The 24184-nt window shown below is 58.1% G+C and overlaps 2 protein-coding genes across 3 annotated transcripts in view; one reads left to right on the top strand and one right to left on the bottom strand.

Moving 5' to 3' along the window:
- Positions 1-116: 116 nt before the first annotated feature.
- RER1 (retention in endoplasmic reticulum sorting receptor 1) lies at positions 117-10455 on the bottom strand. Of its 2 annotated transcripts, none has more exons than XM_040645660.1 (7): positions 10297-10455; positions 6631-6718; positions 5376-5480; positions 3931-4030; positions 2419-2497; positions 972-1107; positions 117-381 (listed from the first exon to the last, which is right to left on the bottom strand). In XM_040645660.1, exons 2-7 carry the CDS (start codon positions 6709-6711, stop codon positions 292-294), a joined length of 591 nt encoding a protein of 196 aa, XP_040501594.1. In that variant the 5' UTR covers positions 6712-6718; positions 10297-10455; the 3' UTR covers positions 117-291. The 2 variants fall into 2 exon arrangements, with proteins under 2 accessions (XP_040501594.1, XP_040501595.1); XM_040645661.1 differs by having other exon boundaries at positions 6631-6712; positions 10297-10441.
- A 75-nt stretch (positions 10456-10530) lies between these two features.
- Positions 10531-24184, top strand: part of MORN1 (MORN repeat containing 1) — a 56914-nt gene continuing 43260 nt past the window's right edge. The window contains exons 1-6 of the mRNA XM_040645531.1: positions 10531-10776; positions 11418-11489; positions 13212-13310; positions 13862-13972; positions 15315-15405; positions 15929-16016. Of these exons, the coding sequence (XP_040501465.1) occupies positions 10701-10776; positions 11418-11489; positions 13212-13310; positions 13862-13972; positions 15315-15405; positions 15929-16016 (537 nt within the window). The 5' untranslated portion in view covers positions 10531-10700. The remainder of the gene's footprint in view (positions 10777-11417; positions 11490-13211; positions 13311-13861; positions 13973-15314; positions 15406-15928; positions 16017-24184) is intronic.

Below are 24184 nucleotides of genomic sequence, written 5' to 3'. Positions count from 1 at the left end.
GACAACAGAGACCGCCCACCCCCCCCACCTCCTCCCGACTGTCCGCCCAGCCAGCAGTTTACTAGAATTCCATCCATTTCAACACTTGAATGTCACTGAAAAATAAATCAATGCAATTTGGTTTAAATGTCAGTTTCTTCAAGAACCTGATATTTCAGTTACAAATAATTGAAGCTCCTTTTTAAAAAGAAAATTCGACTCCCTCGAAATCAACTACTTTATGTGAAGGAAGAAGGCATTGTTACAATGGCTCAGAACCGTCCTCAGACTGTGATGGGTCCGGCTGAGCACCTAGCTCGCGAACGTCTTGCCTGCGTCCTCCTTCCCCTTGTACGTCCTCTTGCCGTGCGTGAACGGGATGTACCGGTACTTGATCATGTGCTGCGGACAGACAGACTCATATGAGAGGCTTCGCGATGAACCACAGTTTCTCCAAACCTGAATCCTGATCTTCTCTATGCACGAGGCAAGGAGACCAGGGTTCCAGTAAGCTTCCAGGCCCCTCCCCACCAGTGACACAGCAAAACTCTCCAGAGCCCACTGAGCCGACCAAGTTCACTGGAAATCCCGAGGCTCTGAGAAAAGTTTCCTGACCCCTCGCATGCAGGAAGGGCCAGGGCTGGGGACCCCTGTGATATATCCAGGAGGGTGGGGGGGAAAGCTGCCCTGGGAGCTGTTTGAGGGTTATGGTGGCATAGCACCTGTTGACTGGCTGGTGGGCCCTAGCCTCTGGGCCCCAGGACGATGTTCCAGTGAGGACAGCATGGCAGAACGGAGGGTCCCTCCCACCCGGCCCCCAGGGAGCAGTCTGTGTGCTGGACAACTGCACTGTGGGACAGATCTATGGTGGCCACCTCGGCGGGAAGGCGGTGTGCCATGTCCCTGCCGCACAGAGCAACGTGACGTCCAGGTACAGACAAGGCCCACGCGGGCTCTCGGCGCCTCTCGGCAGCGGTGCCCACCGCGCTCACCTTTATTTGCCTCTTCATGGTGATACAGAAAAGCATGATGAAGTACATCACCAGGATGGGCCAGAACACCGGGACATTGAAAGCCTCAAAGAAGGTGCAGGCCATGGCCACGAGGATGCCCTTGGTCGCCGCGTGCCTTAAAGCAGGGGAGGAGGTCAGTGCCACCAGCTGCCCCGCCAGCTGGGGCCACAGCAGCATCCCTACTTGGGGCGGTAGCGGCGTGGCGCGTTTCCTACAGAGTGCAGCATGTGTAACCACGACCACTGCATTCCCTCGGTCCCTTGGAAGCCCCTAGTTTCCTTGAAAATTTCAGAGTATGAAACATTCAGCGAAGAGGTGCAGCTGCTCAGGCCAACGTGGGCGTCTTGAGTCTGCCCCCCGGGGTAAGCCCAGTACGCCTGGCAGGCCTCTGCCCTGGGCTGTGCACTGCTGAGGAGACACTGGCGACACCCAGGGGGCTCCCTTCAGCTCAGGGCCCAGCCCACCGGACTCATGGCCCTACTGAAAATGCTCCTTGGCATACCCTTTCCTGCAGGACAAAGGCCAACTTCCTCGGACACTTGCAGAGCCACCTTGCCCGCTTTCTGCTCGCTCTCCAGCAGTGCCCACGCTCCAGCCCTTCTCGCCCCAGCCCCGCACACCCAACTGGCAGACTTGCGGAGTGCCTGCCACATCTCACACGTAGCTCTAAGAACGCAAAGTCAAGGTGCGGCAGCTCGTTCCCTTTGGGTTTTTGCTCCAACAAATATAGGAAAGACGAGGTCACAGCCTTTATGCGGTGGGGGTCACCTTCATGCATGTTTCATGCATTCTTCATGCATGACAGCAGGGGTCACCTGTCCACCTGTCACACGCATCCTCGTGCAACATCACACAGATGTCATCGCCTCCAGGACGCCTGAGGGACAAGCCAAGTCCCATCCAAGCCCCACCCCAGAGCACAGCACTTCCAGTGAAAGCAGACCTCCCCAAGGCTGCACCTGCTCTGGAGGGGCCCAGCCCTGCCTCTGTACAGACATCCCGAGCAGGAGGGCAGGGGAGGCGGTCCACTCATGCCAGCAAGCAGAAGGCGTGCAGCGCAAGGAGTAGCACACAGGCCAGCCGGTCCGTGCAGGGCAGCCAGACCCCGCGCGCGCATCCCTCCCGAGGCCCACGTCTGAACATACCCAGGACCCTCCGCCCCAGAAGCAGCTTCTCTTCCGCTAGATTCCAAAGAGGCACCAGGCACTGGGCTCTCCTACAGAGGCCCCTGTGACCTGCCTCCACGCCCCGCCAAGTACAGCAGCTCACATTTTGGATGAATGTTCAAAACAAACACACACAATAAAACTCTCGTTTCTTTAAGAAGTCTCTGCCGGCTAACCAGAACAAAAACCCTCTGTTCTCAGTCTTATTAGCCACACTGAGGACGAGTGTCTTTCTCAACTACCCTTAGGATTTAACTCACCAAAATTTAAACTCTGGAAGCCTTCGAATAAAGGGCCGGAACTCCTCATTCTGTTTGGTTGGTAATGAGGGGCCGTCATCTGAAAGGCAGAATGTCAGTGAGACGAGGCAGGCATCTCACCCACCTGCCCCCATCACGACATTTGTAAGTCCCCCCAGAGCTTCTGAACTAGCAGGCCTCACGCACGAAACACACATTTATGTTATTTAACCAAACATAACACAGGGAACCTTCAACTGATTCAGAAATCAATTCAATGCTTTCAAGATTCAGAATAGAATTTCTTTTTTAAAAGAACTACACGTTTTAAATGATCGCATAAAATTAAACTGCAGACCAATTTTCAGACGCACGTCAACTGTAGCATACAAAAGCACACAGGGAAAATGAGAGCGTTTACAGAAAAGGATGGAGAGACACCAGCTTCATCTGCTGAGAGCCCAACTCAGAAGAGCTGCCCCCCACACGGAGCCCCCCAACACTGAGCCCCCCCCATGCTAAGCCCCCCCTGGCTGAGACCCCCTCCCACCCTGGCTGAGCCCCTCAGGCTGACCCCTCCCCCCCATGCTGAACCCCTCCCTAGATGAGCAACCCCCCCTCACTGAGCTGGGTACAGTCAGGCAGCCCCGCCCCACCCTGCCCAAGGCAGGCACCCTCCCCAGCTACACACAGAGAAACCGAGGCCTACAAAGAAGCTCTCCTAATCATCTTCCAATTCCCCCAAATGGCAACAAACGGGAGTGTTGTTTCCTTTCACATTTTCATTAAATACTCCATAGAGAAAAACCACAGGCTTCTGGTCAGGACTTGGGCAGCCTGGAGAAGCAGCACCCTAGTACTCAGGAAGTACTGCTGTCACAAGAAGGAATCCACAGGCAGGCGGCTGCGCCAGGGTTTTTCCGCAGCAGCAACACATGCTGGCAGCAGTGACCGACTTTCCATGTATCTGTGCCTCCCACCTCCCCCTCCCCGGATGGACAGTCGGGTGTGGACTTGGCCCTCCCACCTGGCCCAGGTATGGCCAGGAACAGTGTGAGCCAAGAACTTTCCAACCCGTCATCCTGGGAAATCAGGGAGCGCCACCGCCCTCAACGGGGCCCAGCTGTGAACGGTCAGGATCCCAGTGGGCACTGCTGGTCTCAGCAAGCTGCCCATGGAAACCTCTGGGTCCCCAGGAAGGGCACCTACCCGAGGAGCGTAGACAGGACATGAGGCCCCCCCCCCACGCACTCTGCCACGTGACCCTGGCCAAGTCCCGTGACCCAGGTGCCTCCGCGGCCTCATCTGCAACAGAGGGGCAGGAGTACCACCCGCCTGACAACCGAGGTTTAACGCCTCCATCTACACCCACGTGTATTATCACCGAGGTTCTAAGCACATTTTAAACACCAAGAGGACAGTCTCAAAAGTTTGGATTTCTTGGGTTTCTAGAGAAAATGAGGCAATCTGTGAAGTGTACAAAATCACAAGCCTCCCACACAGACAGAGCCAAGCAGCCGATCGCTACTGTACCTGAGTCCTCCATCAAGGAAGGGTCCACTTTGGGAGAAAGGAAGGCTATGAAAAGGTTGAGATGGTAGATCCCCAAGGCGTAGGTCACAATGTACCAGCCCTGCAAGAGAGGAACGCTCGGTCAGTGACGCGGCCCAGCGTCCGGGCCCTGAACCAGTCCCCCAACATTCCAGCAACTCACGACCTTGTCTTAGCTCAACTTCAAAACACATACAACTTACCTCCAGTCCGGAGATTGCAACAAGTGACAGAGAGGCACAGTGAACACCCACAATGACAGTTTATCTCAAATTACTTTGTGAGTGTGAGAGCAGACAAGCCACGGTGCACACGGCAAACTTCTCCAAGGGTCCAGGTAGGTGCATGACCACCTGAAGCCACCAGCTCCCCGCCAGGGATGCAGCAGAAGAGGAGGCTTTCCTCAAAGCCACACGCCCGAGCTGGGCCACATCACGGGGCGGGTGTGGACCAGGTACTGAGGGATGCTGGCACGTACGCCTGACCCCGACCCTGCCTCACCAATGGCTACCTGAACCGGAATATAGGATCTGAGCCATCCCTCAGAATATGCTGGCTATTATTCCTTCTGGTGGGCCCCTCACACTACCACACACTGGTCAGGCTGTTAATAATCTTTGCCCAGAAGAAATCCAGAACTGGAAAATCAAGAATGAGGTTAAAAAAATATGGAGGGGCGCCTGGGTGGCTCAGTCAGGTGAAGCGTCTGCCTTCAGTTCAGGTCACGACCTTGAGATCCTGAGGTCGAGTCCTGCGTCAGGCTCCCCTGCTCTGTGGGGAGCCCGCTTCTCCCTCTCTCTCTCCTGGCTTGTGCGTGCTCGCTCTCAAATAAATAAAATCTTCAGAAAACAAAAACAGAAATGCGTTGTGGAGCCAAACCCTCCTCAGGAGATGTGAAGAGATGGGAGTGCTTGCACGCCATCATGCACTTGCGATTAAATTCATTTTTAAAAGCACCAAGTTTACCCTACTAGACCAGAATGCACTGCATTACCAATTTCAAAACCCCAAAAAAATGTGCACGCAAACAAGAGGAATCCTACTGCCTTAAAACCTCTCAAGCCCGAAAACTACAGACCAGATGTGGAAAGCTGACTTGGCTTCGTGCTGCAGACCACACCTGAGCGCTGCCAAAGCAGGTGCAAACTCGGTTCAGAAGACAGCTGCATCCCCATCCCCCTGCACCCCTACATCGAGGTCTCCAGGTCACTCTCTCCGTTGAAGAATGGACCAAGTCCCCATTCAAGCAACAACAACCCTAACGACAACTACGGTGAATTCGAAGTCACTTTTAGCCAGGCCGCACAGGCTGCATCCTGCTACCCCGATCCCTCCCACTCCGGAAATAAAGGGAAAACCCGCATCCCGTCCAAGGCCACATGGACGGTGTGGAGATGGCAGGGGCTCAGCCCCCAGCCCGCACCCACCTGCAGCAGGTAAACTCGGACCATGTAGATGAAACTCAGGCCCAGCGTCAGCACCCACCGCACGGCCGTGTAAGGCGTGGACTTGTCCAGCCACGACTGGTAGACCTAGAAGACAGGGGTTCACGCACCCTGGGCCACAGAGCACACCGCCCACGAGCACCAGCTTCGGGCTTTAAGTCAACAACACAAAGCAGTGACTGTGATTAACCCAAAGTCCTGAAACAGGCCCACACCTAAAGCAAAAATAGCACAGAACAATCTCGCACGGCAGACGATCCGATAACATGAGCCTGAGGGCTCGTGACGAGGTCACCTAACTTCACCGCGAGAGCACGAAGAACGTGGGCACCTTACCTGGGGCTCAGTCTGAGTCCCACCCCGCTCCCCGGAGCTGGCCCCAGCCCTGCCCAACGGCCCCAGGTGGCCCTGCCCCTGCTCTCAGGACAGGCAGCCACAGCCTGACCGCAGGCAGGTGTGCGGCTCGGCGTGGTGGACACAAAGCAGTGGAGTTTCCGGAAGGAATCTTTGGTTGTAACCATACACACACGCACATGCATGTGTGCAGGTACACATAATTAGCACACATATATGCATTAATTTTAACTTTGCAATTAATTTTTAAACTTTTAATTTTTTATGAAAAATTTCAGACGTTCATAAAATCAAAAGAACCCACCACCTGGCTTCAATAATTATGAAGTTTTCCAAATGTTCTTTTTTAATTTTAAGAACATACATTTTTAATTCTAAGCCAAAACATCAGTATACACAATTGTTCACTGAATCAGACTTCTGAACTCAGTGTCTGAACGTAGCTTCGGGCACTGCTGACTGCGGCAGGCCTCAGCACAGCCCACAGGTCCAACCCACAGGTCAGTGCAGAGCTGGGCCAGGGGACGTGGAGGTGGGTGGCCCGGAGAGAGGACTTAGGTAAGCGCACAGCCATGCCGCCCAGGACCTAAGAAGGGTTTTCATGTTTTTAAAGGTTGTTGGGGGACAAAAAAACAGAAAACAAGTGTATGGCAGAGAACACAGGTGGCCTCCAAGGCCTAAACCACTGTCTGGCCCTTTATAGAAGGACCAAAGACATGAGCACATTCTCAGCGGAGAGAAAGTATAAACCGAGGCTGGGGAAAGCCAGCAGCCAGCGCACCCGTGACCCGGGGGAACACGTCCCAGGGTCGAAAGCTTCTCACTCAGTTCAACTGATCTGTTCATCAAGCTGGTTCTTCAATTCATCCACAAAAAAACCAACCTGTCCAAGTCTTGTGAAAAATCTGTACCCCACAGAAGGCTTCCCGTGGACAGAATCTCCAGCACTGTCCCCTTCGGACATTCTGTAACTGAGAAACACACAAAATACTTTAAACGAAAACGGTCAAGGCTCTCATCACTTTGCCCTATTTTCACCAACACTATCAAGCAAATCTTTTCCGTATTCACTACTTTCTCCGTGCCTTTGCCATGAGTTGTCCAGTAAAAAGAAACAAGCAAGCGGGGCACCTGCATGGTTCACTTGGTTAAGCATCTGCCTCGTGATTTTCGCTGAGGTCATGATCTCAGGGTGGTGAGATGGAGCCCTGCGTCAGGCTCTGCACTCAGCAGGGAGTCTGCCTGAGATTCTCTCCCCCTCTCCCTCTGCCCTCCCCCCACCCCACCCCCTGCCCGTAAGCATGCATGCACGCGCTCTCTAAAATAAACAAAATCTTTAAAAAAAAAAAAAAAAGAAGAAGAAGAAAAGAAAAGAAGCAAGAGACCCCGGTGGAGAGCCAGAATGGTGCCTGACATTCAAAGCAGCACTGGGTAGACTTCTGTTTCTGCTCATGTCACCTGGCCCACACTCCTCCCGCTGGTCCCCAGGAGCTGCCCTTGCTGACCGTGGAGTCCTGTGGACACACTTTCCCTCACGGACCACTGTGCCCATGTCTCCCTCCTCTGTTCTATTCCTAGGGCTCCCCCCCGGCAACCCCTCTCTCCAGGGCCGGGCCTGGGCTCTGTCCAGGCTGCTCCCCAGGGCACCAGCAGCCAGCTGTGCAAGTCCTGGTCCTCTCAGGGTCCGGTTCTCCACCCCACAAACAGGAAAATGCCACCCGGTTCCCAGCGAGGGAGCCAACCGTCTGTGCCCCAGTTCGTCATCTGTAAGTGGAATTGATCCTATCTGCTCCTGACTATTTCAACATGCTGTTGTGGATTCCATGAGGAATTAACTGATGAGAACCCAGATAACCAAGTGAGCTTAATCACCCCTATCTTACTAAGGGCGATCGAGTCTCAGTTTAAGCCACTTGCCCAAGGTCAGGGGCTGCTCTACCAGACTTCAGCCTCTCTCTCCGAGCACACTGCCGCCCAAACCACACGACTGAGGTGCTTGTGAAGATGCCTGGGCAAAGCTCACCTCTGCCCCCAAAACCTGTGTGCAGCAAATTCCACGAGTACCGCTGCAGGGTTGGGGCACAGAAGCACACACAGACTCCGGCTCTACGTCCGTGTCCGAGGCCCCTGAGCTGTATGGCTGCACAGCCTCAGTCTCATCTGGCTAATGGCACTCACGGACACATCACAGGAAAGCAAGGCTCACAACGATTGCGGTGGCCCCACTGGCCAGCCTGCTCGCACAGGGCTACAAGCTGAACCCACACCTGCCTAGGGCCATGTTTCTCAATCACATCCTCACAGCGAGTGCTCAGAACATCGTCTTTCTGAGATGAAGTCAGCAGCTCATGTGACCTAGACCTCAACTGGAAAACCTTCCAATTACAACTGAGGTATTAAGACCACCTGAGCACCCCATAGTATCAAGTCTGCGTTATAGGTGTAACTCTGATTCCATAACCGCTGAAGGATGGGCAGAGGAAGGACAGGCAGAGGGCCAGGAGTGTCAAGGAGGTGACGGGGAAATGCCCTTTGCCCTCAGGAGAGACACAGGCAATACAGACAAATGACTGAACTGAGCCAGTGAATTATGGCCCCAGGGCCCCATCTCTTCAGGAGGTGCATTTCTACACTCAAGTGAGAGAATCCCATATTTTAAAAGGGGCTAAATTAAAACTCATTCCCTAGGATGGCTGGCCTCCCCATTTAGGCCAAAGCCAGGCCAGCAGAAAGCTACATCAGTAATACTCCTTATTCTGTGGATCCTCACAAATTTCCTCTGCTTTTACTTATGACCAAGGGTTTACCAGTAAAACGCTTCTCCTTGAACCGAGGCAGGAAAGCAGTATGAGAACATGCCTGGCAAGCCTTGGAAGCAGGCACTCTAGCTAGAGACGTTGCCTTCTCTCAGATGAACGTGCGGAGACTATTTCAAACACACATCAGCCGGCCTCTGATTGACAAGCAGCACACCCATCGTCACGTAGCTCTCCACGTCTCAAGGAGACTGTCACAGTACTCGAAGCAAGTGAACTCTGGAGTCAAGCACTCTCCTCCTAGAGTCCAGTTTCGGTCACTTCCTAGCAGGACGGCCCAAGCGACCCCTCATTCCAATCTGCGAAATGGGGTTACAGCACCTCTGCGCCCTCCTCAAAGGCTTCTTGACGGGAGTCAGCTGTGCAGGCCTCAGAGCCTGGCATCGAGGGCGTGTGCTGGCCTCTCTCAGAAGTGCTGGCCCTGCCTTGCACCAGTGAGTCTGTGATCCCCTTCCCTCTGCTCAGTTTCAAGGCCACCTCTGCAGAGAGGCCGACCCCGTCAACAATCCCTAAGTCACATCACCCTGTTTTTATTTCATAGAACAATCATTTTCTGATTTTCATCCTGTTTATTTCTCTATTTCCTATTAGAATGTAAGCCTCTTCAGGGGGAAACCTTGTCTGGGCCACTGCTGCGCCCTGCCACCTAAAAAGGCCTGTTACACAGCAGGCAATCAGCAAATTACCTGTCGGATTTAACTGTTTGATGCTCAGTCACCAAAAAAAAAAAAAAAAAAAAAAAAAAAAGGTAAAAAGCAAAATAAAACCATTCCAAGGACAGACCGTTGACTGTCATGCCTAAAACTGTGCACACAAAACTCTCTATGTGCCTAGTCCTAGGGCCCCACTTGCCCCAGTGTCTGCACTCCTCAAACAGCAAGCATGGCATTTAAAGGATCATATCCCTCTGCCAGGCATCCGGGTCATCCACGCTTCGCTCCTCCTCCCTCGTTCCTCCTAGGTCCGGTGTAGGGTAGTTTCACCTGCAACCTCTGGTGCCGTTCCCTCCGCTGAAATGCCCTTCCAGACGTCACCTACTCATTCTTAGCAGAAACCGCCTTCCCCGGCCAGGGCTCCTCCCGCCTCTGGGCATGACCACCCTGGAGGTCTCCACCTGGCCCTGACCACGGCGCACCTGGCCGAGGTCACCACCTGCGCTCTACAGGAGCTGGGTCTCAATCACCGAGGACCCTGCTCACTCACGGGGGATTCTATCCCCGCGAAGTGAAAGACCAACCCCACTGAGAAGAACGAGCTTCGGGGGAACTTCAGGACTCCCAGGCCGCCTCGACTCTGAGGACACGAGGGACCGGAGCCCCGAAGAAGGTTCACGGGCGAGGGAGGCTGTGAGCTGTGCGATCCCCGGCGCGGGAGCACCGTCGGATGCAAAGTCGGCCTGGAGAACTTCGGCTTTTGCGACCGTAATGGGCAGTATTTCCAGAGATCACCTTGAGCAACCTAACTCTTCGTCTCGTCGCTCTCCTACCCAAACCCTACAGACGAGCGCCAGAACCAAGTGAGGACCCGACAAGTAAGAGCGGACGTCAGCGCAAGAGCCTGGAGTGGGCAGCCAACCCCTCCCGGGCCGCGCCCGCGGGTGGGGACGGGGGGCGGTCCCTGCGCGCCCCCGGGGGGCCCAGGACTCGCGACCCCAGCCCCCGCCCGGCCTAGCCCGGCGCCCCGCCCGCCTGGCTCCCGCCCCGCCCGCCCGGACCCCCGCCGCCCGCCGGCACCTCGCCGCTCCTTGCGGCCGAGCGCGGTCTCCGAGGGCCGCGGGAAGGAGGACGCGGGCAGGCGGCCGCGCCGGCGCTTCGCACGGTCCGGGAAGGGCCAGTCGAGCACTTCCGCTCTGTCCTGTGCAGCACCGCCTCCGGAGCCTCCAAGATGGCCGCCGGGGCGGAGCCGAGAGCCTCCAACCATTTCCGCTTCCGGTGCGGGGTGCTCAGGCCGTTGGCGGGGCGGTCCCCTCGGCGGAAGGGACGTCCGCTGCGGAAATGCGCCGTGCTGCGCATGCGTAATTGCGTCTACGGGCTCCGGGCCGGCATAACTCCACTCCAGAGATTGTTATCGCCCAAGGACTGGCCCACGGGCCAATGGAGGAGAGCTTTGCGGTTGCTAAGGAAACCCTAGCGGCAAGATGGCAGCCGCGGGCCGAGAGAGCCCGATCTCCGGCCAGCCGGTCCGGGACCCACCGAGGCGGCCGCCGCGGGACGGTAATGGCTGCAGGCCGGGGCCGGTCTCCGTCCGCGATGGGGGGGAGACGAGCGGGGTCCCGGCGGCCGCCGCGCGCTCTTGGCCCCAAGCCCAGCCAGCAGCCCGCGGGGAGCCCCGGAGTCCCGACCCCGGGAGTGGGGGCGCCCGCCCGGAGCGGCGGAGCCTGGGGAGCGAGCCGGGAGGCGCCGGCCCGGCCCCGGACGCGCGGTTCGGAGGCTGGGCGCTGCTCGTAGGTCCGAAGAACCGTGTTCGGGTGGAGCCCGAGCCTGTCTGTGGCAGATGCAGGAGGCCGGTGACTCCCACGCTGCCCGCGTCGCGCGGTGGAAACGGGGCTGGTGGGGAGGGGAGCCCTGCGTTCCCCTTGGGTGTGAGTGTGGATTTTGTCCTCAGGGGACGGAAGGCCACTGGTGAGTTCTGCAGGAAGATGGCAGGGCTGGCGCCTTCCCCTCAACCCCGTACCTCACCTTCACCCAGCAACCGTCGCCCCTCCACCAGCCGCGGCCTCTCAGAGACTTGTGCTCACGCATCCTGCACCCTCCCGCTCAGGGCCCACACACCGCCCCACCCGAGGGTTTGCTGGTTGTCAGCAGGCTCACCTGGCACCACGTGCTCACCCGTCCGTCTTCTTTTCCATATTCAGGTTACGGCGTCTATGTGTACCCGAATTCTTTTTTTCGATATGAAGGAGAATGGAAAGGAGGGAAGAAACACGGTGAGAAATTGTGGTCTGTTCCCACGGCTGCCACCTTGCACCGACAGCCCGTGTCCTCGGGGAGCTTGGACCGGCAGGTGGCACTGGGAGCCATCAGCATGGGCCCCCACACTCCCACTCACTGGTGCCCAGGCAGGGCTATTCCCTGCAGCTTTCTTTAAAGCTCACCAGACAAGACATCCTGGGGCCCTGCAGCAGCACCAGGGCCCTGGGAGACCCCTTGCGGAGCAGCCTTCTCACAGGCTCTGGGGCAACCTGGCAGGGGAAGACCCAACTTAGAAATCCTCCCTGGGGTGTTAGTCTGTCTTTGCCAAAGTGAAAATTGCCTTTATGGTTTATTTTTGATGAGTAAGCGATTACCCACTCCTGTATTTACTAAAGGGTACAAACATAGTGATCAGAAGGGGCACCTGCACTGCCATGTTTACAGCAGCAATGTCCACAATAGCCAAACAATGGGAAGAGCCCAGATGCCTGTCGACAGATGAATGGATAGAGAAGATGTGGTGTATATACAATGGAATATTAGTCATCAAAAAGAATGAAATCTTGCCATTTACAATGACGTGACTGGAACTAGAGAATATTATGCTAGGTGAAATAAGTCAGAGAAAGACAAGTATCATATGATTTCACTCATATGTGGAATTTAAGAAACAAAACAGATGAACATAGGGGAAGGGAGGGGAAAAATAAAATAACAGGAAAACAGAGAGGGAGGCAAACCATAAGAGATGCTGAACTCTAGGGAACAAACTGAGGGTTGCTGGAGGGGAGGGGGGGTGAGGGATGGGGTAACTGGTGATGGGCATTAAGGAGGGCACGTGATGTGATGAGCCATGGGTGTTGTATGCAACTGATGAATCACTAAATTCTATCCCAGTAAGTAATAATACAGTGTTTGTTACCTAAATTGAATTAAACAAAAAAAAATTTTTTTGTTTTTTTTTCAAAGAGAGAGATTAGCTACTTTTGTAGAAAGTCTCAGCATTAAAAGAGAGAAAGTACCAAATGTGAGCCGCTGGAGTGCTCCCCAGATGTGGGCCCAGACTTTCCCACATTTACGCTCACACAGTCTTATGTCTGGGGATTCTGCCTGCTCATATCCTCTGTCTGTTTTTCTCCTGGAGAACTGGTCTTTCAGCATTTTCTTACATGAGCTCTTTTGGTGTCTGCTGGTTGCCAGTATTTTGTTTTGTATTTTTAAGCGTTTGACTTGTATTGTGTTGCTGCCACACAGACATTTCTCACTTTTGTCTGAAATCTCTGCTTCTCTTCCTCTGGGCCGGGCATGGAGGCTTGTGTCTGAGACGTTGCGAGAGCCTGGCCTGGACAGAGTAGTGCCCCCTTTTTAAATGTTTTCTTGAGTGCTGCCCTGTGTCCACAGACTCCGTTTCTTCAGGCCCCAGTGCTGATGGAGGCCAGGTGACTGTAGTGTCCCCTCTGAAGAGGTTGGGGTGGGACCTCCCTGCACTTGGATGGCTTTGCTGTCATCCTGGCAGAGACAGAGGGCCTTAGTCATGTTTCAAGAACGTTTTTATCGAGAAATGTGTATGTAGGTGAATTTGCAGAGAGCAGGCATAGGACAAGAGGCAGAGCTGAACGCAGGCCTGAGAGCTTCAAAGCCCAGCTCTTCCCTCAGAGAAACGAGTCCCGCCATACATGGGCAGCAGGGGTTTCTCCGCCTTTGGTGTGACTTCACATCATGATTTCTTTCCCCAGGTCAGGGGAAGCTGCTGTTTAAAGACGGGAGTTACTACGAAGGCGAGTTTGTGGACGGGGAGATCACGGGGGAAGGCTGCCGGCTCTGGGCCTCATCAGGTTAGCAGTGGAGACAGGTGCGGGCATGCTGACTCCTTTCTCACAAACCATCTCTGGTGTCAGTTGTCCCTGGCTTCTGGATGCAAAAGGCACCTCCGTCTGTGAAGTGTGGGCCTCTGGTTTCCATCACGTACCCCGTGTCAGCAGCATGCCAGCCGAGGGCAGGGGCAGCCACTCACAGACCTTCCCAGGCAAGCATGGTGGCTGTTCTCCGTGGAGAGAAGGCCCACCCCCACAGATTCTGACCCAGAGAGGCCTTTGCCCTTGGGCACCTGGATGCCACAGAGAGGGTCATCATAGAACCCGGCATCTGTGCCCGAGAGTGGGGGAATTGCACGCTCCTATAGTAACCAGGAGGATAGGACCAAACCCACCTAATCCTATTTTCTCTCCTTAGCCAAGGGAAACGGGAGATAAAGAGACATCCTCACGTGTTCTGAAATGGTACTTGCGGCCACCATTGATGAGGGGCGGGAGGGGTGTGACTATGGACCTAAGGGGACCCAGGAACAGCTCTAACCCGCATGTGTCCCCTCTCTCATCTGCACCAGGGAACACCTATTCTGGACAGTTTGTTTTGGGAGAGCCCCAAGGACGCGGCGTCATGAAGTACAAAGCTGGCGGACATTATGAAGGGGAGCTCTCCCACGGCCTGAGAGAAGGTCTGATACCCACAGGAGCTTGCTGAGTGTGGCAGGGCGCTTTGTGGGGATCCCCGAGATCTGACTCAGGGGGCCTGACATCCACCCTTCCGAACCAGAGGTGCCCTTCTCTCTGCCCCCAGAACTGCGTCTGCTGCAGTTCTGCGTGGGGGCTGTGGCCTGGGGACCCTGCCTGCTGGGGCTGACACCATAAGTTCTGCATCAGTTCACTGCTGTGGTTAAAATCTAGCAGCCCAAAAAACTGCCATTGAATTATTCACCCGCCATCCCAGGGGTCAGCAGTCTGTCCCTGGCTCGGCTGGGCAAGACCTCTGGCCTCAAGTGGGGTCGCCTCTCCGTGGCGGTCGCAGCAGCTCCAGCAGGGCTAGTGGTTCCCGGGCCTTGGCCCAGAGCCTTGGGGCCCCTGGAGGGCGAGAAGCTGCAGGTCCTCTGAGGACACGCTGTTGGACAAAGCGAGTCAGGAGGCCACACTTGGGGGGAAGCAGACTCTGCCCTGGAGGGATGGGATGGGTGTGCATCCCTGGTGGCCTGAAGACCGAAGTGCTCACTGTTCTGGAAGGCCAGCCTCCAGAAGCCACCCCAGCGGCCGCAAGGTCCAACGGCACCTTTCCAGGGTCCACTCACATGGGAGGATGCACGTGCACTTCCGAGCTGTCCCAAACCACGCAATGAAGCCCTGTTCCCACAAGTGGGTCCTCTGGCCTTTGTTTCCTTTAAGAGTTATTTATTTTAGAGAGAGAGGGCATGTCAGCAGGGGAGGGGTGAAGGGAGAGGGAGAGAGAGAATCTCAAACAGACTCCCCGCCCAGCACAGAGCTTGACACGGGGCTCGATCTCATGATGCTGAGATCATGACCTGAGCTGAAACCAAGAGTCAGACCTTTAACTGACTGAGCCCCCAGGCGCCCCTGTCCTCTGGCCCTTAGATCAAGGGCCTTTGAGGCAGTCACTGGAGGCCCAGCATGCTGTCATCTCTGTGAGGTGCAGTTTCCCGTGGACTGATACAATGGCAGAGCTGTGGGGTGGCCCCAGCCATACAGCAGGGCACTCCAGCCTCAGATGCTGGGGACTGGGGGACCTTAAGAGGCACCCCTCCCACCCTCAGCACCTTTGAGAGCTGGACCCCAGAACCACTTTCCCTGGCATGATGGTTGCTGGTGCCACCCCAGATCACGGCTGCCGTGTCTTCCCTGGGCACTCCCGGCCTGGGAGGGCAGCCTGGTTGGAGCTATGCTGATCCCAGCTTTCTTCTGAATCTACCACTGCCCTCTGGGGGGGTGGAGCCAGGGTCCCCCTGAGAGGAGGCACGAGGTGACACTCGTTGCTCTGGGCTCCCTTCCTAGGACACGGGCGCCTGGTGGACCGGGACGGACAGGCCTACTGGGGGTCATTCCATAACAACCAGCGGCACGGCCGGGGGCACATGGTCTTCCGGTGAGTATGCCGACCCCCGGGCCATCCTGGCCTCCGGCGCGTCTGCAACATTCAGGATTCTGTGCTTTAATTACTGACACTGCTTACCAGCCTGTTTAGTAGAGAAAACCTTGATTCCCCCTGGTAAACACCTCCGGAGGGTTGGGTGGCAGGGGGGGTGACGGGCAGGGGCTTTCTTGGGCACCAAAGGACGCGGTGGGCCTGCCTTCCTGTCCGTTGTTCACGCACAATGCCGCCAAAGCCACATGCATGTTCACACCTACTTCTCTCCGAGTCTTACACACCTGGGGGCCGGGAGAGCGGGGGCCAGGGGCCGCTGCCATCACTCCCCGCCGAGCGCCAAGGCCGCCTGCCCTCCGCAGCAGGCCCTGGCAAGGCAGGAACTCACGCCATCTGCTCGGGGCCTATTTTTGCCTCCATCCCGGTGGCGCGTGCTGAGCCCCGGTCGGAGGAGCGGTTCTGAGTCAGTGCCACCACCTGGCTTTCCCCGGTCTGAGAGCAGCCCCTGTGTTTGTGTTCCCAGGAACGGTGACAAGTACGAAGGCGACTGGGTCCAGGACCAGCGTCAGGGGCACGGGGTACTGTGCCGTGCCGACGGCTCCACCTATGAGGTACCTGGGGACGTGGCAGGACCCCAGGCTCTTGGGGGCCCACTGGGGTCCTTGTGCCACTCAAGCATCCTCATGGGATACCTCGGTGCTGTTCCTCCACCCCGAGGGGCAGGGAGGGCAGCCACCCTGCTGATGAGGAAGTAAGGGAAGGGCCCCGACTAACACCTTTCCTGTCTGGCTCCTGAGATGCCCCGCCACCTGCAGTGTCACCTGTGGGAATGGGGTGACATTTCTGGGTCTCTTGAGGACAGCTTTGGGGCCGGTGAAGCGTTTTTTATGAGAAATGGCCCCCTTGTAACATGGGGATGCAGGAGAGGATACTGCCGCTCCTTGCAGCTGCAGGCCGTACCCCTCAGGTCTGACTTGGGGGGGGGGGGCAGTAGACGCTACAAGCTGGGGGGAGACCAGGCAGATCCAAAGACCTCATTGGGACCCCAGAATCCATCATTCATTTTTCTTACTGGAGGCTGGCCACATGCCCAGCCGGGAGCAAACGGAGCAGGAGCCGGAGATGCGCATCTCATGAAGGGCTGGCTCCTGCCTTGGTCAGTGGCTAGAGCGACAAGGAGCCCCGTTGTCCCTACAGGCAGCTGGGTGGCCAAGGGCCTGGCCGTCCTCTCTCGTGTGGTTCTGTGAGCCGAGGCCTAAATGATGGCAAGAGGCGCCACGGCCCGGAAGAGCAAGAGCAGGGCCCGAAGGGCCTACCAGCAGCAGGAGAAGGGTGTGGCCGAGAAGGGGTCCAGGAGGGGCGCGGGGAGGCCCTGAGCCTCAGCGGGCTGGAGTGTGATTGTAAGGGTCGCAGGAAGCGCTGGCAGGAAGCGGGGGTCTGATCTGTGTGTCTGAAAGTTCCCTCTGGCTCTTGTGCGGAGGGCACGGCTGCCATCAGGAGAAGTGAGGGCACAGAGAACAGCCTGGGGATGGTTGGGAGGTGAAGACACCAGCCTTGCTGGCAGGTTGGATGTGGAGGCGAAGGCGACGGAAGGAGCAAGGACGACTCCTGGATTTTGAACGGGAGCATCGGAGGGCAGTGGTCCCCGAAGCAGAAACCCATCCGGAGACGGGAACCGCGCCAGCACGTTGCTGTGGAAATGGGTCGCCAGTGGAAGGCCGTGAAGTGCTGGAGGGGTACAAGCAGAGATGGCAGCAGCAAACGTACAGATGGCCCTGGAGAGGCCCCCAGAGATGGACCTGGGGCCTGCCCGCGCGGCCAGGCTCCTTGGGAAGGGAAAATTGTGGTGTGCGGTGACTGCGGCAGGGGCCACGGGAGCGCAGGTGCTGCTGACGCGGCTGTTCACGCAGCCTGCTGAACCAGTGGCCTGCTGCTGACGAGCAACGCATCGGGCGGCCGTTAGAGATGACGAGGGGTCCAGCCCCCGCAGCACAGAGCCAGCCGTGAAGAGTGGCTTTGGGGCTGAGAAGTGATAACTGACCTCTGGCAGCACCACCAACACAGAGGCTGGTGGGGCACCCAAGGGGGCAGCTGGCCTCCTGGCCTAGCCCGTGCAGCGGCGCCCCCATCGCAGCTGGCTTGGGGCACAGAAAGCCCCGCACGGCGGCTTCCCTGCTGGTCGTACAGGCTCGGCCTGGGTAAGGCCACACCCCAGGCTCGGTCAGGGCAGGCAGCAAGGGCTAGTGTCCCCCATGCGCGTCCGTGTAACTGCTGCCCTGCTGCTTCTCCACAAGGGGCCGTCCGTCCATCCTCACGGGACCAGCCCGTAGGGCACAGCACAGGCACCCGCAGACGAGCCTTCGTTAGTTCTCCAGAGCCGCAGTGGGAGAGAGACACAGAGGGCAGCTCTTCCTCCGCCAGCGCCCAGCCTCGCCACACCTGGAGTCGTCCCCACAAACGCGCACAACCACACCCCGAGGGCTGGGGTGGACGTGGGCAGGTTGCCAGCACACGGCACCAGAATGGTTACCGCCGTAGGCACCAGGCTCTGTCCTGAGCCCTTCTCCCCACGTCGTGGATGCAGACACGGGCCCAGAAGAGGCTTCCTGAGGTGGGGGTTCCGGCCGGTCGTCGGAGTGGGTCGTCGGAGTGAGCTTCCATGGCAGTTGGCACAGCCTCCGACCCAGGCGGGTCCCCACACAGCCGGACAGGGCTGGCAGAGGGAGCATCCCGTTCTTCAGAGCCCCCAGCACTCCTGTTCCTGGAGACTTTTCTGGCGCTCAGCCCCTCCGCCGCCTGCTGGGCCTCACTGCAGGGCTGTGGCTGCCCTTGGGCCCCCAGTCAGGCCTCCCCTGCAAGTCATGGCTCAGCCAGGAGGGGACGGGACTAGGGCAGCCGCCCTCCACACCCCGGGCTGACCAGGGGTGCCTAGCGCCTGCCCAGCACTCCACCAGGGGGCAGCCCAGCCCCGCCAGTAGTGCGGCCCTGTCAGGCCTTGCAGGGGCTTCTCCCACTTGGGAGACATTTTGCTCCAACTTGACGGCTGGAGCCCGATTTCAGACCAAACCGCCCTGGGCTGCAACTCCCAATGGCCAGGCTGCTTCCTCACAAAGTGAGGAGGCGTTTGCCTGGACAGTCACCTCTCGGTGTCATGGGCTGCACTGTCCCAGCCTGCAGACCTCAGGACCCCCACGCGCCCTCGAGGGAGGTCGTGTGTCCTTGACGTGGGGCGCCCCCCACATGAGTGGAAGCCTGGTCCTCCGGCCGCATCTTCCTCAGGATGCAGACTTGTGTCCGCCTGCATTTCCGTTTGCTTGGCAGTGTCCCAACCTTCTGGAGCCTCGTGCCCAAGGACCTTGGACAGCCGGCCTGCCACCTGCAGCTCTGAGCACTGCTGGGCCACCCGTCCTCGGTCGTGCTCGCGGTGTCTGTGTGGGCAACCCCCAGCCACACATGGTAGCAAGGACGCGAGCAGCCACCTCGCCTGCAGCCCGGGCGCGGACGGGACGACCCGAGTGGCACCCAGGTTCCAGAGGGAGGGCCGGCGCGGGGGTCCCTCAGGGCATTGCCCTGCCCTCCAGCCACTTTTTAAACCAGCTTCCAGATGGCCGTGCAGACGGGGCGCGTGGAGACGGGCCGCGCCCAGGAGAGCGGTGGGGTCAGTCTGCAGCCGCACGGTGACCTCAGACACGGCGTGCACACTCGCCGCCGCCAGCACACGTTCCGGAGCCGCCAGGGGACTTCGCACACGGTCTGTCACCAGGCCTGGCCGATGCAGAAGGCGCAGGATCCTGGGGCCGGCGCAGGCGTCTCTGTGTTGGAGGGACATCTCACACCTGACCTCTGACCTCCAGTTATCAAGAATCACCCAGGAGACAGGGTGCCGCGGGAGGGAGCTGGGCGCCACCCCAAGGCGCATCTCCCCGTGAGGGCGCGGCTGTTCCCTGGGCTCTCACTGGGCAAACAGTCGGCCTTCTTTAAAAATCTCTCTATATATCATAAAATACGCCTAACATAAAATTCGTGGTTGTAACCGCTAAGTGTGTGACTCAGGAGCGTGAAGCACATTCACACCATGGTGCGCCTGCTCCCACCATCCATTTCCAGAACGTTCCATCTCCCCAGACTGACGCTGTGCCCCCCCCCCCCGCCACTTTCTGTCTCCACGGATCTGACTCCGCAGGTACCGCGTGTATGGGGAGTCCTGCAGGACCTGTCCTTCGGGGACTGGCTTATTTCACTGAGCACGAAGTCCTTGAGGTCCATCCATGCTCTTCCTTTCTAAGCTGGAGAACAGTCCATCGTATGGAGGGACCCCATTCTGCACGATCGTCCACCCCCCGCTGCGTGAACGCGGGGAGCACACAGCTCTCTCAGCCCCTGCGTCCAGGTCTTCGGGGCCTATACCCAGAAGAGGAGCTTCTGGACCAGGTGGTGGCTCCCCGCTTGATTTCTGGGGAACCCCACAGCGCTCCCACGGCGGCCGCACCGTTTCACTTTCCCTGCAGCTTCCACAGGGTTCCAGTCCGTCCACACCCTCACCTGTGCTTGTCCTTTCCGGCTCCTGAAGACAGCTGTCCCCACGTGTTCTGCCGCTGTTCACAACCCAGCACCAGCACTGCCACCGTCAGGGGGATGTGGCCTCCTTCCAGCCTTGCTGGGCTCCTCTGCGTGGCCTCACCCTCCTTCCCGGCGTGTCCCTTGGCTGGACCGCCAGTGTTCACAACTGCTCTCACCCAGGGAGCACAGGCTTCATCCCACGTGGCCGGGACACACGCGCCCGGGACTCGTGAACCGTCCTGTGGCAGCAGGTGTGGCAGGATTCCTCCACCTTTTGCTTTTTTCCCAGGGAGTGTCAGCCCCCATGCGAGGGCCCAGGTGCCCTCAGACCCCCACCCTCTTCAACCCCGAGCTGCCCAGAAAGCTGCTCTGGACCCCCCTCACCACAAATCTCCCAGCTTCTGATTTTTTATTTATTTTTGAGGTAATTTTATTTCTTCAAAGATTAGACGATAGTGGCCGAGCTCTCCCTTGACCATGTCCTATGTCAGCTGAGTCTGACCGAGAACCTGCCAGACCTGGAGAAGTTCCAGGAGGGGTGGGTAACTGCAGAGGCACACTCGGGGCCGCGTGGAGCAGGGGGCCAGGACCCCCCCAGCACGGCCCGTTCTCCCTCCCGGTGGCAGGTGCGCCTTTGCTTCATGGTCCCTGCTGCCTTGTCACCAGTATGCCCCAATGCAGACCGTTGTGATGAGCTTTTAAAAAATTAGTCCTAGAAAAAATCCATTCCTAAAAATAATGTGCTAGCATCTTCTGTCACGCCATAAAAACAACGCCAAAACAGCTTCCTCTCTTGTGACAGGAGCCACGTGGTCAGGATTGGGGCCGGTGGTTTTAACTGGCTCACCTTGGAGAGCATGTCTCCTGCCCCTGCCACCCCCTGATGGTTCTGTGCAGGTTACCCCCAGGCTCCCAGCTTGCACCCACTGGACCTCCCGTGCTGCATCCACCTCCAGGACATGGGGGTGGGCGCGCCCAGCAGCGGCAAGCTCACCGGCTCCTCCCAGGGACGTGGCCGTGGCACGGTGACCCCCAGGGGCACAGGGCAGCCCCTCCAAGAGCAGCAGCGTTCAGGAATCCTTGATGGAGCCCGGGAACTGATACTGCACCCGTGGAGGCGAGCCAGGTCCCCACGGAATGGAAGCAGACCCAAGTATTGGTGAACCTCGGTGTGTGTTTGCACAGCACAGCGTTCCCTACCTGTGCGGCTGTAGGGTGGTCCCCGCCAGCAGCTGCTGCCTTCCGGGCTGTCCCTAGGCACCACTCCGTGCGCATTGGCTGTGTTTTTCGTGTTGGCTTTCCCAGAGGGAGGCCTGCTGGTGGGTACACCTGCTTGCCACACAGAGCAGGTGGCCGGCCTTATGTGCGTCTTCACCTGCTGGCGGCTCACAGCCTCTGCTGTCCTCACCTATGTGTCTTCAGGAATGCCAGTGGCCTTTATGTCCCTATGCCACCCTTCACAGCCCAGGAGTGTGGGGCCCTGACCGCAGGGGTGCCCTGCGTGCAGGACAGTCGAGGCATCTGGGTCTGTTTGAGCACACACGGGAGGAGGGGTCTGGACTGCCAGAGCCATCTTGGGAACCAGTGCCAGGCTCTGTGTTCTCTGTGCAGTTCGGATGAGAAACAGAGACAGAAAGGCAGCGAAAGCCACAGTGCACACTTTGAAATCTGAGGAACTTATGGCCAAGGTCATGGAGGTCAAACACGACACCCTATGACCTTGCCATTGTTGGGGAGATGGATGAGTGGGGCGCACACCCATGCCCCTGACAGGCTGGCCTGTGTGGCCACTGCCACCCCAGCAGGCCGTACCATAAACTGGAGATTCAGGCCCCCTGAACAGTCGCAGGGCCCAGGCAGGTGGCCCAGGGCCATATTTGCTTATGTGACCTGACCCCAGACTACCCCTCTCTGGTCTACGAGCTCATGACCTCAAAGAAAGTGGTCACCTGCTTCAGCTCCAAGGTTTGGCAATGATGGGGGAGGCCGTCCAAATACCGCCCGAGGCAGATACTGGGGAGTCAGGCCCTTGGGCCCTCCTGGTGTGGCCAGCAAACCCTGGTGCCAGGGGAGGGCTGGAGGCGGGAAGTGACCGATGTGCCAGGCTGGACATTGAGAGTGCGCCAGGGGGCACCGGAGGGCATGGGGCACATGCAGTTGGGGAAGCACAGTAGCTTTTCCCTCAGAAGGAAAAACAGAACAGAACATGGTCCCTAAAATGAGAAGAGAGTCAAATACTTCTCACAGTTTATTCCCACCCATGTGTGGTGGGGAGAGCACCCAAGGAGTCTCTCATCCCAATGGCCCGACCATCCTGGGAGCTGTGAGCGCTCAGAGGTGGGTCCGGCCGCAGAGGCTGTCTGCAGCATCCCCCTCAGAGTCCTGGGGGCGCCCCAGCAACTGCAGGGTGACCGGTGTGCCTCACTGCCGTCCCACAGGACCGCTTTCTAACACTGGAACCCATCCCACCAGTCTTTGTGGATACAGCCCTGTGCCCCCTCTTCCTGCGTCATGCCTACCGTGCGTGAGCCCTCACCTGGGCAGGGAGAGCAGAGGGAGACCCTGTCCCGGCTGGAATGTGCCCCCACCCCTCCTCGTGGGGACCCCCCCTGCCTCCTCTGTGAGACGCTTTTGGGAGTACTGGTTCATGCTTTGGGTGCGAGTCGTCTGAGAAAGGGCAGAATTTTCAAAGGTATGACTTATAACATTAATTAGAAAAGATTCCGCGCTGCTGGTTACGTTGCACCCTGGAGCGCGTTTGTCCTGGGGAAGTTCTGTGTTAATGCTGTGAATTCCCAGCTCCCCCAGAGGTTCCGGCAGCGAGTTCAGGTCGCCCGTTGTGAATGACCAGGGAAAACACAGTGGATGGTGAGCGCAGAGCTCAGCGCGCACCCCTGGAGTGGGTGTGCGGGTGCCACGGTCCCACGGGCCGTCCTTGGCAGCGCTGGGTGTGGGATGACCCGCCAGTCCGCTCCTTCTCCGCTGACCCAAGGCTGTGCCTTCCTCCTGAAAGCAGCTCCGGGGCTTTGCAGAGGCCTGGGCCCACAGAGGGAGTGTGGAGACAAGAGTGGCCCTTCTCATGGCAGCAATGGCTACAATGCAGGCGACGGGCCCAGCAGCCATCTCTCAGTTTGGAGAGCCTCTCAGCCTCTGCTGACCTGAGCCCCCATGCAGTCCTGAGGGAGCCAGGGAGTGTTTATGACTAGTGTCCCTCTGTCTGTCCGTGGGAGCTGTGACTCCAGGCTCCAGGAGTCTCAGACGCCCCGGATGGTGGGGAAGGGCTGGCCGCTAGAGCAAGGTTTCGCTCCGTCTGGCGGGAGCATCTGGAGACACAATGGAGAGCCGAGCGAGGGAGATGTGGGACGCCACCGGGGCAGGCGTGGGCCTGGGTCCATGCTCCGTGCATGTGAACTCCAGAGCCAATTTCCAGCATCTTGGATCCCAACCTCCCACCTGGGTTGGGCATGTGGCCGGGCCCCAGGGGCTCCACGCCCATCCCCGCAGAATGGGGAGACCCCAGCACACCTGCACAGGGACAGGAATGAAGACTGGAATGTGAGGGCAGGTGGCAGGCTTGCCCAGGGCACGCGGTGGGCACAGAGACTGCAGGGCGGAGGGTGGCTGGAGCAAGGGGGCTGGGGAAAGGTGCGAGGCCCCACGTGAAGGCTTTGCTGTCTTCCAGGCACAGCCCTTCCCTGTGGCCACCGTCCCCTGCCTGGGCTCCTTTTGGGCCTGACCACATCCCACTGTACCACCTGTTGATGCCAGGCCTGGGGACTGAGGCTGGTGGTTTCTAAGTAGAGGGCGAGGTGCACTTTGGGGGCAGTGAATTTGGTTTGGCTCCTATGGGGTTTGCGTTTGTTTGGCCTGAGTTGAAACTGGTTGCTTTTCAGGACTGAGGATGATGTTGCGAGGGGAAGGGTTTCCTGGCAAGCAAACCATTCCAGCAACTTCACTTCCAAGTCTCACCCGCCACCTCCCAGCAAGCATAGTAACCGGGAGCTGGGGCTTAACGTGCCCTCATGGCTCTGGGGCAGCCACCTTACCCTCCCAGGGTGGCCCCACCCTGACCCACAGACAACAGCCCAGCCCAGGACTCCCCCGCTCTGCTGTCTCCGGCCCACTGCACTTTGCCCATCCCAGTGAGAGAGCATGTTGCCCCGCCGCACACACACGTGCACACAGATACACAGATGCACACACACATACATACATGGGA

This window comes from Ursus maritimus, unplaced genomic scaffold (genome assembly GCF_017311325.1).
Source record: "Ursus maritimus isolate PB19 unplaced genomic scaffold, ASM1731132v1 scaffold_32, whole genome shotgun sequence".
Taxonomy (NCBI): Eukaryota; Metazoa; Chordata; class Mammalia; order Carnivora; family Ursidae; genus Ursus; species Ursus maritimus.
Note: the sequence above shows the minus strand (reverse complement) of the source record. Positions and strands in the feature narration are given on the sequence as shown.